Below are 15,993 nucleotides of genomic sequence, written 5' to 3' on the forward strand. Positions count from 1 at the left end.
TCTGTGATTCTGTGATTCTGTGATTTAAATCACAACAAACTTGAAGACAGCTCTTTTGTTACATGCTTGAAAACATACCTTAAGGGGTATGAAATGAATAATGAAAAAAACAACTCTTAAATGAAAAGCATATATTACAATCTATGTCTTGTGTTCCATTTTTTTATACTGTAAAATTATGAGTTTGACACTACATTATGACACTGAAATAATTTTGTAAGGTCACTGCAATGTTTCCTACTACTATTTTTGTGTGGTTCATTCATATTATGATTTAAAACAAATAAATAAATGTCAGCAGAGTTTAGGATGAATCTAAATACCAGTCCACTGATATATCCTCAAGGCAGAAGCCACATTTTTCTCATTCATTCTACAAATCTAGCCTTACATGAAGTCATATCTCATTAAATTCTAGCTTTTTTAATTTTTCTGTATTTTGCAGTTAAAACCCATATATGCTTAGTTTTATAGCAGAAAAATTGCTATCTGAGGCTATAACCAATCTGAAGTAGTAGGTATGCATATGTTGCAGAATTTGGTTTGTCAAAATGGCAAAGGTGTGGACTTTTGCTGTTACATTTCATAGTGTATCTAATTATGATTAATAAAGTTTTCTTCACTACCAGGCCATTAGCAAGCTATAGTGAATGCTATCAGTCTTCTTATTTTGCTCCTTGCATTCCCTAGCACATTTTTGTTCCCTTTTTCTGGCAAATACTGATGGAAACGAAGCAGATGAACTATCCATATCCAAAGGCCCTTATTTTCCTATTATTCTTACCAAGTATTGCCTCTGACACCACCAGCACACAGAATTTACAGCAAATACATACCTTGCATTCAGTAGAGAGGACTGCATTCAACTTAACTAATACTTATTTCAGGAATACAGGCAGCACTTGGAGACAGTTTACAACTAAAGCACATTATAGAGCCCAAATAGCAGCAGGGTAACTCCTGCTATCACAGAAAGGCTGCGAGATCATCAGTAAAACAGAGTTGCGGCATGCACAAGTCACAAACTCCCAGCACTCTCACAAACAACAGTCCCTCAGAAGAGATTCTACACTGGGACTGGATGCCTTTGTTATTTTAAGCCTACTTCTCCATTCAGTTTTCCTCTCCAGTTTGGATTACTGCAACAATATTCACCACATGCCGAACAGTCACACTATGAGAATCCCATTCTTCAAACTGTCTCGGCTTTACATGCCATCACTTTTTGTAAATGCTAAATGAATGCTAATTCTTCCTCAATGCTGTAAACAACCACAAGATTTTGCTCATCTGAAGATGAGCAAAGATGCCTGAACGGACATTCTGACTGAACGAATTTATATCAGCTTTGTGATATTACAGCAAGCATAGCAAGCTCCACTGAACTTAAATCTCATTTTAGCAAAGTACATTCAGCAGATAGGAGCCTATGAAGACAGTTTTAGCAGTAGTATTCTCAGAAAAACAAGCTAAAGCATACAAGCAAATTCTCTAGAATACTTAAGCATCAAGAAAGTTAAAGTGAGACAAAAGTATTTCCCACAGAATATCTAATCCACTTATGGAGAGAGAAAAATAAAAGGCTAAAGTAGCCTGCTGAAAAAGTAAAATAGACACAAGTTTGCAATGGTTGAAATTAAACCATGAGTCACACCATCTTACTCAACACAGTATGGATTAATTTATTATCATATTTATGTAGTATAGGTACATTTTTATTTGTAAAGAGTATTAGCATACTCATTGTAGCAAACAGCAAGGCAAAAAGTCAATGTCTGGGCAAAGTCATCTTTTTTAATGAGGCTTTGTTTCATGTTTTGCCATTCCACAAACAGTCCAAACTACAACTATTGTCTAAAAACTATCCTAAATTTTTGCTTCTGTATCATTTTAAGCAACAACCTTCTACAGAAAACTTTACTTAGGAGAAAATACACTGAAAGTGTTCTTCACAAACCAGTAGTGTGTGTATCACGTTGATCAGACAATCTTTCCAACTTATTAGTCAGAAAAAACCAAAACAAACCTACATGGTACACAATATGTGTCTTCAATGTTATGTAGTTACATCTTTAGTTGTGGAAGGAAATCTATGCTGCGTAACAGACCAAAACAATAGAAATAGGTGTGTAGTCTAAAAAGGAATGACGGGTCTTCATGATGAAGTGAATGTGATTACATATTAAGCACTTCCAAATTATGCAATATTTAAATGTCTGTATATATTCCTTTATGCAACTTGATTTTTTGAGTACTTACTGGAATCCTATAGGCAGACACTGAGCACCATGTTTGAACACCAGAAAGCTGGTAAATAAGCTTGAAAAGAAAAAAAAGAAGTACAATCATACTGAAAGAGAAACTTCAAAAGTTTTATTAGGATTTCAACAGACATTGCAAAAAATATTGCATAATGATTGAAAACATAGCATTTTAAACAAAGTAGCAATGTGGCATCAAGTAAAAGAAAGACTGGAACAGCTGTCTATATATGCTGTAAGGAAGATGTACCAGGAAAGGAATATGACGTTTTAAAAATTCAAGGGCAAATGTGAACAAGCCACATTCTGATAGACTGACTACACACCATAGATGTTTTACAAACTGCATAGCAGTGTTAAAAAAAAAAAAATTTTTTTTTTCTAGCTATACTGTATTCCCGCATTTGGAGCAGTTTACAAGGCAGATTTTGTTTACAACACTGATATTTTAATAGCTCTGGATTCTCATAAAAAATAAACTAATTTAACAAAAAAGCCTGTATCTACATTTGAAAACAAAAGTGCATGTATTGAGAAATAGTGTTATTTCTTAAAAAGAACACCGAGTACTTTAAAAGTTCATTTAATAGACCAACAACTGATGATATTTTAGATGTAGATCTTGCACTGTGCTACAGACGAGATTTTACCAACACCAGCTCCTCTAACTCAATACCCTCTTTTCTAAGCAACCAAGACACATGCCTGCCTACCACACTTACCAGGGTTCTGGGTAGTTACAAAGAATGCCAGTACCAAAACCACCACATTGCTGACTAAAAAAATACCAGTAATCCAAGACAGATGTTTTAAAGTAGATTTAACCATGAACTCAACCATAAACTCCTCAACATTCAGGATCCTTCCAGTCACAGAACTAATTTTAAACACTGGAGAGCAGCAGCAAGGAGCCATTAGAGCTAAAAGACAAGAGCTGATGAAAGTCTGTCTCCTGCCTTGTACTGAGGAATTTGTAGGTAATGAGCATTTCAGTGCACTCAGAGAACAGGGAGGGGGCAGGGGTGTGATGTGGTGTTAAAATCCCTACCTAAAACCCAGTTGGTATAATCAGATTTGCACATGAATCTAGATTCCCCTTTCCATATAACTGTGGTAACAGCTAAGAATTACTGCAAATATTGCTAACTTGTAGAGGGTTTACTCCTTTCCTCTCTCCAAACAAACAAAAAAAAGATAAAGTGTGGAAAGAGAACACACAATTTGAAGGTTGAGGCAGAACAACTGCTTGCGCTCTTGCGATTTCAACTCATGGCACTGAAGAACTAGATTTTTTTTTTTCTGGGCACCTGTAGCACTCTGGATAGAAAAAGGCAGCGAATGTTTAGCTGGACTGGACCCAGAATGGGAAATGCACAGATACCTAAGTTGTGAACTGCAGCCAGACTAGCCATAAACAAGTGTCCAGTACAGAAATTACAAGCAATAAATTTAGCCATTTTTGTAAACATCTCCTCCTTACTAATCTCTTATTTTTTTCCTATAAAGGAAATACGTAGTGTATTCTTTGTTCCAAGCTCTGGTCTGTTTCTGTTTTAGCTTTGTGGCACAGTTGCTAAGTGCAACAGACTAGAGACACCAACATTAATACAAACAAGTTGGAAAGTCAGTTCAAGTTATTACAGTTTTGCTATACCAGGCCATTTTTCATAGCATGAATTCTCTGTTCACAAATGCTTTGTAAGATCTTTTATTATGGAAGACTGGAAGGAAATTGGAGTTGTTCATTTAACAGATGTGGTTGAACATACATTTCTGATATGCCTTATGCAATTAACAAATTATGTCTCATCTTATGAAGATGATACATTTGCTATACATACCAGTTATTTAAAATGCTCCTCAGAAAAGCAGCATTTTTATAGACAAATTAACAGAAAAGGAGACAATACATCTCACAATACCATAAAACAAGTAAAGCCCTTTCATTAGCTGCATTATAAATTTGTAACTGTTCATCACATACTTTGAATTTCTGACTGCTCAAGCAATTTAATCCTCAGCCAACTGCAGAACAAGGAAAAAACATTTTAAACATTTTGTATCGATGTCACTGTAGGTGCGAGAGTAAAAACTAGTATTCCATGTTTTTAGCTCTAAAAGTTTTGCTCCCAAAAGTGAAGTAACTGTTAACAGTTCAGAAGAAAAATAATTGGTTGACATGTCAAAAAGAAAGTTGTACTAAAAATTAAGATGCTGTAAATCTGAGTTCACTTAGATCATTCCTAAAAGAAATAAATTTTAAAAAAAGCTGATCCTAGATCACCTGTTAACTAGGAAGAGCACTAGAACATCGATTTCATGAGAAAAGATGTATGTAAAAGCTTTGTTTGAGACAGCAACTATAAAGTTTTGAATTCTTCCTTATCTTTCAAATAGCTGGATTATAATTCATTTAAAAAAATAGACCAAATACAGAAAGTATATTTGGTCAGGATTTTGTCTCACTACAATTCAGTGTTTCCTATCTAAATGTGCATACCATTTAGAGGCCATTTTTTAAATGTTATCAGTCAACAGCAACATGGGCACCAGTGAATCAGAAAACACACCTCAGGATTTTGTTCTTAAATTATATAAGTTAGATAAAACTACCCTGTCCAGCAAGTTCCGAATTTTTCAAACATTAAGGCAACTTTCACTACTTTCCAGCTAAACAGTATTATAAAAAATAAATGTCACGTCAAACCTTATATACATAGTGACAGAGTAGATTTAGCTAGAAAGTATCTTTAGTACATTAATAAAGTGTCACGCAATATTACCGAGGTTATATCAGGTGCTTGAGTGTATGTGCAATTGGAGTGGTTGCAATATTTAAAGTACTGGTTTCAAAACAGAGCGCAGTGAACGTCCTTCTTTAGTGAGTTCTCGCGTTACACACATACATGGCAGTGGAACAGCCTCCTCTCTTCTCTCTACAGCATTATAGCTACATTTCTTCAAGTGGTCAGCCATGCTTACGATGTCTGCAAACTTCCACTCATTCACGGTACAGAAGGCTGTACTGAAGCGCCAAACCTAGAAAATAAGTTGCACTTAGGCTCAAAATGTTTTAAGGTACCCAAACGCAGAGCAGAAAATTAAATGTTTGTGCTATAGTACTTTCAGGCAATGTTTTGCAGGTACTATAAAGCATGCTAAAAATGTACATTAAAACATACAATGCTAAATTTTGTATAGCTGGTCCCAGGCTGATTCAGATTCCAAGTCAGCTCTGAACACTGTGAAGAAAGGCAGGCAATACTTTTGGCATCTACGAAGTAGATGCAATCAGAAGTTAAATGACAAAGTACTGCATGGCCAGTCACAACAATCTATCTCTGAAATGATCAACTTCTGCACTTCTAAATTATTGCTGCAGATACTCTGCAGTTCTGGAGTGTAAATGGTGAAAACTGTACTACACAAAGGTCACTCAAAGGTTTTAAGAATTATTACAAACTTAAGGCACTTAATATCATGGCAACAGATAGGATTTCAACAGATGAGCAAAAATTAAAATTGCCGTAATTACTGATATTAAAGAAAATAATGAAGTAATCATTACGTATTTTAAAATCTTGGGAAAATCAGAGGTTAATTCATTTACATCAAGTATAAACTAGACAGACACTACTTTAACTTCTACTTCTTCAAGTGTAGAGAAGACTGAACCAACTGGCTAACACTTTTTAGTAATTGTTCTTCTACCTGACAATCTGTTTCTTGAAAGGATATTATATCAAAAACAGCAACAACAACCGTGATCAAGGAAAATATTAAGGGAACAGGCAAAGACACAACCAATTTAATACCATCCCTTTTCACCTTCAAAATAAAAAGCAGCCTACCTTTTCTTTTATCTGCCAAGAAGAACTTCCATCTGGGTACTTTCTCTTCTCCCAAAGCAGTATCACCATTCCACGTGCTTGAAGCAAACTTCCACATACATCTCTCATTAAATGTGACACTCTTGAAAGCTGACATAAACTAAAGCCATCTAGAAAACTAGCAATGTGCTGCAGAACCTCAAAAGGCAGACTACTCAGGTGGTCATTGTGTAGTCCAATTAAGCAGCTTTTTGCTGGTTCTACTAATACTGTGGATATACAAGGCTGAACTCCGAATGACCGTAAGTGGCGGTCATGAATAATTTTTGCCCCTTGTGTTGAAGGACAAAACCTTCGTTGAGAATATGTACACCCATAATATGCCAAAGGACACCTCTGCTCCATCCAGCCATTAAGACCAGCATGAATGTCACCATGCACATTCTTAAAATGTGATGAAAATTCATTCCTCCTAAACAACTGTCCACAAACAAATGTAAACATTGAACGCTGTTTTGTTTGGTATCTAGCCACATATTCCAATACCAAATCCAGTCCAAGGGTCTGGAATGGACTTGGATTTGAGAGCTGTGGGTTGGCATGATCACATGCAGAAGCTGAAGCTATTTCCCCCACCATTGTATTTGTGGCCAGTATAGCAGATGGGAGAGAAAATGTCTGGGTCCCAAAGTCAACGTGATACACATCGACAGCGCGACTTTCTGATATCCCCCTACCTCCAGGAGAGTCTCCTAGGCAAAACAACAGAGCTGCAGTGATTAGATCAATCCCTTGAAGACCCATAGGATCTTCTGTTATCTCCAAATCTGATGTATCAACAGCTTTGTCTTCTTTTGGTGTAGACCAATAGTGGTTAACAAGGAATTTGTATGATCGATGCCGTAAAAGTGAAAACGCATCTACATTTCTCAATCTCTCTTGCTCCACTTGTCTCTCTAACATTTCTTCTTCATTAGCATTATGGGGAAGTAGTACATGATTAACACTGCCATTAACTAAGTGATCAGCTGACATGACTTCTTTAAGTTGTGCTGTTACAGGGAAGGAGCTGCAAGACTGTAATGCTTCATCATCGTGAGATGCAGTACATTCACCATTTGCTACACTGGATGGTTTTGAATTAGATACACCAGGATCTTCATGCTGGTCCAACACCTTGGAACATCCATTTTCTACATGAAAGCCATTACACAAAAGTGAGGAGTTATTGAAGTTTAGATTTAAGTCATGTTTTTGCACTACATCATAACAAATATCACTAGAACCATTTTGCTCCATTTGCAAATTTTGACTCAGACTATCAAAGTTAATTCCCCCAACTGCTCCTATGTTATCTTCATCTGAATATTCATGGTCAGACTTTTTATCCTGAATAATGCCATTAGAAGCTTGCTGTTTAATCTCAGTATCTTCTTTCATTTCATGTGGTGAAATGCTGAGCCTTGAACTTAACATATTAATGTCCCTTGTAGCAGTGTTCAAGATATCCAAAGCGGCAGCTAAACTCCTTGTTGTTTCTACAGTAGCTTGATAAAGTGCACCATAGGACTCTTCATCTACAGGCATTAAACCATTAGAATGCACTGTATCTGGGGCACTTGATTTGACAGAGGTTTGCTCTCTGGATTCTGGTACTTGATCACCTGCTTTTGACATCATAGTTGCTACTTTAAGTGATTCTAATAACATGCGCTGATCTTGAAGGGCTAAAGCCATATCTAGCTGTTCCACTTCATCAACATCTTTACTCAGATTTTCGTAAGATTTTCGGTCTGCATAACTGACAGGCCATCTGTTCCACTCCATGGTACAACATACCACACTTGCAGGACAAACTTCCAGATGATCAGCAATTTTATTTCGGGCTACTATGAAGGGACACCCAAAGCCACTATTCAAACAAGGCACTCTTTCAAGTGGACATAACACGCGATGTTCCTCAGCTTTACACGAGTGAAAAACTGCTCCACAAACCAATGGGCAACCAATCAAATCGCAGGAAATGCCAGGCTCCGGTCTGGTCATACAACGACGGCTGACACAGTTCACACAGTGTAAATGTTGTTGATGTTCCTCCATGACTGTAAATCCAATTCTGAATGAAAAGAGACAAAAGCATAGAACATTATCTCAATAATGTTAATATTTACTAATAGTTAGTTGCAGTTTTGCATCCTCTGCATGTATAGAGAGATACACGTTAACACAATGTGAACTGATCTGTAGCCTTTTTAAGAGAACAAGTATGTCACATTTTATCTCAAAGAAACAGCGTTTAAAATTTCACCTGAAAATTAAAGATGCACATTTGTATCAGAGCTCAAGACATAAGTCTATGCATTTATTCACCAGGTATAATATATATATATATACACCCACTATATATATACACACACACACACACACACACACACACACACACACACATATATATATATATATATGTATCTTAGGTAAAAATGTTGCATAATCCTTCCCTCTGGAATAGCTCTTTTCTCCTGCCCACTGCAAATAGATGATTCAATGAAAACCAAAGCATGATCCTTGATTATGGCCTACTCCCTAAAACCATAAACCATACAACTCTACAAAGTAGGGAGATGAAATAACAGAAGCCAAATTCATCCTCATCTCCAGTTTTCTAAATAAAACAGAGGTCACCTGGGCTGCTTGCTACCACCTAAGCTTCTGACGCCCTCTTCATGCAGTTCTGTTTAAAGTAATCTGCAGCCCTCAGTGTGTGTCTCAGTCCCTTGTAATGTCCCATCCCTGATCCCTCCATGCTTCTGACAGACAGCAGTCCTTTACAACAGCTCTTCGCTCTTCCTTTTTTTCTTCATCTACAGCCTATAGTTCCTCCCTTATTTTTACAGTAGTTGTTGAATAAAGGTACCAATTATATGTCCTTTTATTTCACTAAAAGCTTTTACATAAAACTTTACTACCCAACATGGTCCTATCTATACCTCCAGTTCAACCCACAGAAGGTAATTTTTTTAATACATCCTATGGCTGTCATGATTACAATACCAGCAGTTCAAAGTGTAAGGGTAATACAGAAACTTCACATAACGTGGCTACACAGCAATAACAATCCAAACAAAATTAATTGCATAATCTATTATAAAAAATCATCACAAACAAAAATTATAATTCTTTGTTGTGGTAGTGAAAGAAAAAAAAAACAGAGTAAACTTTGCATCTTTGACCATACTTCAAGATGCTCTGGAACTGCTCAGTAGTTGGAGTGCAGGCCCACGCAAGTGACCAAGCCCTCCCCTATGTTCTAACAAACTCCCTCTCAGAAGTGACACCACTATGAATTACAGTTCAGAAATACCAGAGAATGACTTGCACAGAGCTAAATGTCAAAATACTGTGTCAAAAATACATTGCTTAGTTCCATCTTTTCTTCCCTCCTCACCCTCCAGCAATTTTCTTGAAAAATAAAATGCTTACAGAATTTAAGATTAACAGAAATGGTGCCTTATTTTACTCTACTAGCTAACAAGTGCTCACATGCATTGTCTTCAGACTAAACACTTCAGTTTTAACGCATTAAAATGTCTAAAATTAAAAATATTCTAAACTGTAAAAATAAAACTCATTAGTATTATTCCTTTTGTTCAAACTGAATGGAACAGGAAACAAAAAAACCTTAGAGACTCCACTTTAAATTATTTAAAGCATTTAAATAGAAATCTATGTCACACTTCACTCACTTGTATTCTTTTAATGCTTTGAAATTCATGCCAACTTTAAGTAGCAATCAGTTCTCATCCTCCCATCCATCGTAATTTGGATAATTCAAATATTTTAGCCACCCACTCTCCTGAACACTTCTAACAAAGAAGCATATGTGCTACACTTAGCAGGCAAAACACAGCTGAATTTTGCCCACCATACTTTAGTATTTATATACTGAGTAGCAACTAAGTTTCAAATAAATTGTCAAGCGTATCAGTCACTGAACTCAGTGACTGACTTGCTAAACATTTTGCGAAACCTTTCTGGCACACAACCTGCTTTTAGCTTGCATATTAAGTCGGATAGCATCTACTGCAAAGAGCTGAAACATGTTCAGTAAAGAATGAAAAAGAATGAAAAATTTGACTTCTCCAAGATACTTTTAATTCTTCTGGCAAAGCCCTCTCTTAAGTAACTCCTGCCAAATACAGCAGCCTACCTGTTGCTAGACCAAATTTCAAAGTTATGCATCAAAACTGAAAACAAACTCTAGCTTTACTCAAGCCAACAGGCGAGCAGAGATCAAAAGGAAGTTCTCAGGTTGTGTGTATTTTAAAGTGCTTAACACAAAATGGAAACAGCCCTGAAAAGGACTATTGCTAGTTTATCATGCAAGAGCCTGCACAGAGCCCAGCCCCTTGCTTTACATATCCAAACACAGTCCTGCTCCCATAAAACAAGCAGTCTGGTAGCAGTAAGGCTTAATTTAATCAGTTACCCACAATTATGTTAAAAAATAAACACACTGTTTACCTGCTTTGCAAAAAGCTATTCACCCTGCTGACTTTCATCAGCAGGCCGGAAATGAGCCAGGTCTCGAGCAGAGGGCAGGTATGTTGGCTATGCTGTGCTAACACTGCTGTGTTGTTTCTACGCCAGAGCTGGCCTGCATGCAGACAGCTCAGAACACAGTCAAACTGAGCTTGTGTTTGCCTGTAGACGTACCCTAAATTACTCAACCATTGTTAAATACTATCTTTAAATAGCCTATGTGAGCTTACACAGAAGAACATTCTATTAAGACAGTAAAACATCCTTCTCCCTAGCACACTATCTTGGTCTTTACAAGTCAGATTGTGAAACCTGAGTTGCATGATGATACTGCCTTTTCTCAGGCTCCTGGACTCCTTTCACATATAAGCTAATATTCATCAGAATGTACTGATTTCATACAAGCAAATGAAATTTTGAAGCGTACAAGAAGAAGACAAAACCCAGTGAAAACATCCAGTATTACCGACAGTATATGAAAGCCAGTGCAGACACTAAAATACCATGTTTTACCAACAGGTAGATGCTAATTTAGTTCTATTACAGAATCTTGCAATTGTTTTTATAAAGAAGCAGTTATGAATGTGATCAATTAAATAGCTGAAGTAACCTATTCTCTCAGTTTCTGTAAATTAGAATTTTACTGGTCTCTAAAAAGTTTTATATTAGCTGTTACTTATCTTAAATTTTAAGCCTTTGGCTCCTTAATTAAATATATAATTTAAAGTTTCTGGACATCAGTAGATGATCAGCAGGACATTCACTAAAATTCTGTGTCCTGCTTACAAGCCTTAACTTCACAGCACCTGCTGCAGAACTTCAATTTAGTCAGAATGTTACATTTTATATACAGCTTACGACAAAGTCCATTCTTATATATTGTCCTTTTAATGAATGTTTAATTTTAATACCTGGGCTTCAAACTCAACAACTGTTTTGTGCAGTCATGAGTTCCTGTTCTGCTTAAACTAGTTAAAGGATTTTCATATAATTCAATTATCAAATTGCAAAATAAGTCCAAAGGCAAAAAAATAAATGAGCCTATCAAACTGGTGAAATAATGGACAAGACCTCAAGAACTAGCAAATTCATTAATCAACAAATGGTCACGACTCACTCATTTTGTAAGCTAATCTCGTGAACCACAGAACTTAGCACCTCTTTGATTAATTAAGGGCATCCACATATGAGTAGTTTTCCTTTGAAGGACCAGAAACAATGAATCACCCTCTTCCCAAATATTGCCTTGTAAAGGAAAAAACTGTTGGGTGAAGGGAAGACAAATAAGATGTTTGCTAGAGGTAACAAAGTGCTTTCAGTTACTCTGATACAGAAAATTGAAAGGGCTAGCAAAGAGCCTCACTGCTGACTTGAGGAAAAATACCCATCATTAAAATATGTACAAATAATATTTACAGTGCTTATACCCCATTGTGTTCCTTGCCACAATTTGGTGAGAAGATAGCATCAGATCAATGACTACAGCAAGAACGAACAGCTGTCCCTTTCTGATAGTGTAGTGTCAGCAACTAGCTTCAGTTCATATGAGATGCTTAAGTACATGCACTTGACTGTTACTAGCAGAGAAACCTAAAAATACATCCCGTTCCAGTGAGGTGACCACTGCTCTCAGAATTTGTGCAATCACTTGATGTTATTGTACATACTATACAGTCAGCTGACCAAATCAGCCAGAACATGCTTTGAAAATCTGTCATAATTAAAAGGATTAAAATTCCAGCTGCTACGGCCACATGATTTTCAGTTGCTGTTGTAATACAAACGTTAAAATAGCATAATAAGGGTTTCAAACAGTCACCACACAATACTTCAGCTGCAAGTGAAAGCTCTCACTTTTTTCTACACCACAAAGCATACGGAGCTGTACTTAGTATTATCAAATCCAAGGTCTGCTTACTTACTCTCCCCTACATGAATTCTTTGCTGCAAGACAGGAAATCACAGCAACTATTACTACTATTGCAACCCTCCATTTCTCAGCTGCATTTTATTCACAAAGCATATAAAGCTCAACTATCTTTGAGACTCCTCCCTCTACCAAATTCAACTAAACAAGCCAACAGGTTCTTAAATTACTGGTTCAAGGAAGTAGAAGAGAGACATACAAGCAGTACTACAGGTTTAAACTCCCAGGAGCATCAAAATTTACCCACAAACAGCCAATATATGCAAACTATTCTAAAAAAATCCCTTCTGTTTTGGAGACTGTAGAAGAGACTGCCACATCTCTCAGTCTTCCAGCTTTTACCCAAGTCTCTGACTGCAAGAGTAGCTAACAAGTCTGGTAAGATGCAAAAACTTTCAGAGAGGAAATGGCCAAGTGAGAAAGAGAGTTAAGTGATAGGTAGTTAAAAAAAAGGGTAAGGAAAAACAGGGCAAGAGGTAGAGAGCAGTATTATTTAAAAAATAAATAAATAAAGAGCTTTAGAATATTCTGCCAAAATAAATTGGCAGTACTACAGAAAGCTATTGAACAACCTTTTTTTTTTTTTCTATATCGTACCATGTATGGGAGAACAATTGTCATTCACCTTGACTCACAGGTCTAACTATTGAATGCTTTAAACAAACTTTGCAGTCTTCTAGAAGGTAAGCTTTTCCTGTCTTGTCATCCCCATCCTGCACAAAAAATATAATAATTTTTGTATTTGAAAAACCAACACCTCAGTCTATTACTACATGGCCACGTTAACTTTTATGTTATGCATGTTATGCTCCCTTTTTGGGTTTGGGGGTGGTGGTGGTTGGGTCTGTTGGTTTGAGGTCTGTTTTCATTTAACAGTTTTCAAATAGAAGATGAAAAACATGAACTGGAAGTTCAGCAAAATGTCTTTGACTCTCTTTCAACTAGAGAAAGGCAAATGCCACTACTAGTTGCCATCCCTGCTTGAGGTGAACAACAAAAGGCATCTCTAACTCCAGTCCTCAAGACTTCACAAAGTCTAAGATTAAAGAGCCCCGTCCTGAGGCTTCTCCGAAGCCAGTGCAGCCATTGTCCTTGTATTAGGGAGCTGGGTACCTCAAAACCTCCTTAACTATCTCTCCATAGCATTGGGAAGGCAGGAAACAGGGACATACAGGAAAGTTAATCCAACACACTAATTTCCAGCTACTCTTTAAAACGGTAAAGTCAAAAGAAAAACAAACAACATTACAAACTGCTAGTTATTAACATGAAATAAGAGGACTAAGAGGTGACAAATTTAAAAGTATTCAATTGCACAGGTAATAGAGTAGTACATGTGGCCATATTTTAATATTTTATATACTAGGCAATTGTTCTTTTGAATACAATTCTTCTGATTTCAAAAAGAAGTTTCTGGGGAGGAACTTGATGAAGCCTTATATCTCTTCAAACTAGCTTACATCAAAGATACATTTAGGAAGTAGAATTCTTTCAGATGCCACACTTAAAATCTTACCCTTATGAGATACAAATTACCACCTCTCACCACTGAGTACATCATGACAACCTTGGCTTCTGTTACAACTAGGCAGACCAGAGAAGTTTAAACTATATTCAAAACACTTAGACAAGTTTTCACTTCGTTCTCAAACAAATTCATTCACAACAAAGAAGAGAGCATCTTCCCTGTCTGGTAGTGACTGCACATATTGGACATACTAGAATGAGTCTAGATTATTTTCTTGTCAATCACTGAACACATGAGAAGGAGTTTCAACTACTAAAGCCCAAAGTACTATACAAGTAGTATGCTACTTCTACCATTATCATCATAGTCTATGAAAATTTATATGTATTAAACAAAAAGTGGCAGAAAAAGGTCAGGCTCAAAACATGGCTTCTTATTCCAAGAGAAAAACCTCAGGGGCATATGTACTTCTAGAAAGATTCTAGTTTTATAGGTGATCTAGCACCAGAGGAGTATGTACTAAGTGCTTTTTGAAGCATAAAGTTATCCATCTACCTCAAAAACAAATTAGGCCAAAACAAAAAGAAACATCTAACTACAGCAAAAATAGTATTAGAATTACAAGGAAGTGCAACTTTTTATGTCAAACTTATAAAGAAAAGCTTCTCTATGTCTACTCCAGCCCCAAACATCCTATTAGAGGAGCTGACCTGTATTTTGCATTCTTTTACACCTTAGGAGTTCCTTTCTCCCTAGTGGTAAACCATCTTCCTCTCATTCAGAGAATTCAGTGAGATATTTCCTCCCAAATCATTGCAGAAAGAAAAAAAAAAAATAAGAGGAAAATGACCCAAAGCAAAACACTGCTTTGACTGAAGTGGGCCCTCCACTGTTGTCCCATGTGTCTGGCTTTGTTCCACTTTAGAAGAGAAGCTCTGGTGGAATGATAGAATACTTTCTTCTATCACTATTATACTCTATGAGTGTTAAATATCAAAGTCAAAACTACTAGGCTTTTACTTAGAGTACTTTTGTGACAGATCTGCCATGCATTCTTGTCTCCTTGACACATTCCCTAAAGAAGAAATCCAAAGGCCTCAATGTGCCTTTGACCACACTCTGACACAGAACAATCACACCAGGACCAGCTACACTTGGTGCATGGCTCAGGCACAAAAGCACTCTACCTGCTGAGATGGTGACAGGGTAGAAACAGCTAGAGAGCCAGTAGATTTCATGTGTAAAGCACTTCTGAACTTGAACTCAGTGCGACTCCTTGATTGCTTGAGACTCTGCAAGAAATAAGATTAGAAGTAAGGTTTCATTTTAGTTGTACAGATTGCTTTCCATATGTACAATCCTCTAAAAATGTCACGTGCTTACACTATCTGGACCTACAAGTGTTGAAATACTTTGCAGGTTTTATAGAAAAATAAACAAGCTTTTAACAGGCCTTGCAAGCGCAATCCAAGTTCTGTCATTTTACCTTATTGCTAGCTGTTAGTCACACTAGATGGTTGCCTATTTAGATTTAAGGCTAGAAGATATTATTAAAAGTTATTATTCTGACCTACTTCACTTAATTCTTTGGTTTGGCCCGCAAGGAACCACTTCAGAAAAAAAACCACCAAAGTTGAATTCAAGATTGCAACAGCTGGAGTACTAAAACTGCATTTTAGTCTAGCTAAAATTTGTCCGTCTTCAGACGTGGGAACTTATGAAGCAGTTGCTTAATATTAAAAAGCTCTTTGCTATAACAAGTTGCTTCTTCCATGTGCTCATACTCACAGACTATCACTAAAACTTAACAGAGGTGGAACCGAGGCAATATGCCTCAAGTAACGATATCCTTATCCTCATAAATCATCTTAGAAATCCCTCAGGGAAAAAAAAAAAAAGAAAATAAGCCATTTCTCAGAAATCAGAAACAGAACTACTGGAAAAAAAATAATGCATTCTGTATTACAC

At 36.6% G+C, this 15,993-nt stretch overlaps 1 protein-coding gene across 1 annotated transcript; it reads right to left on the reverse strand.

Annotated features, from left to right (window-relative positions):
- Positions 1-5,096: 5,096 nt before the first annotated feature.
- On the reverse strand, positions 5,097-15,320 carry FBXO30 (F-box protein 30). The gene is made up of 3 exons (XM_010191194.1): positions 15,213-15,320; positions 6,113-8,207; positions 5,097-5,300 (listed from the first exon to the last, which is right to left on the reverse strand). Exons 2-3 carry the CDS (start codon positions 8,189-8,191, stop codon positions 5,097-5,099), a joined length of 2,283 nt encoding a protein of 760 aa, XP_010189496.1. The 5' UTR covers positions 8,192-8,207; positions 15,213-15,320.
- Between the last annotated feature and the right edge of the window lie 673 nt (positions 15,321-15,993).

This window comes from Mesitornis unicolor, unplaced genomic scaffold (genome assembly GCF_000695765.1).
Source record: "Mesitornis unicolor isolate BGI_N332 unplaced genomic scaffold, ASM69576v1 scaffold53318, whole genome shotgun sequence".
NCBI lineage: Eukaryota > Metazoa > Chordata > Aves > Mesitornithiformes > Mesitornithidae > Mesitornis > Mesitornis unicolor.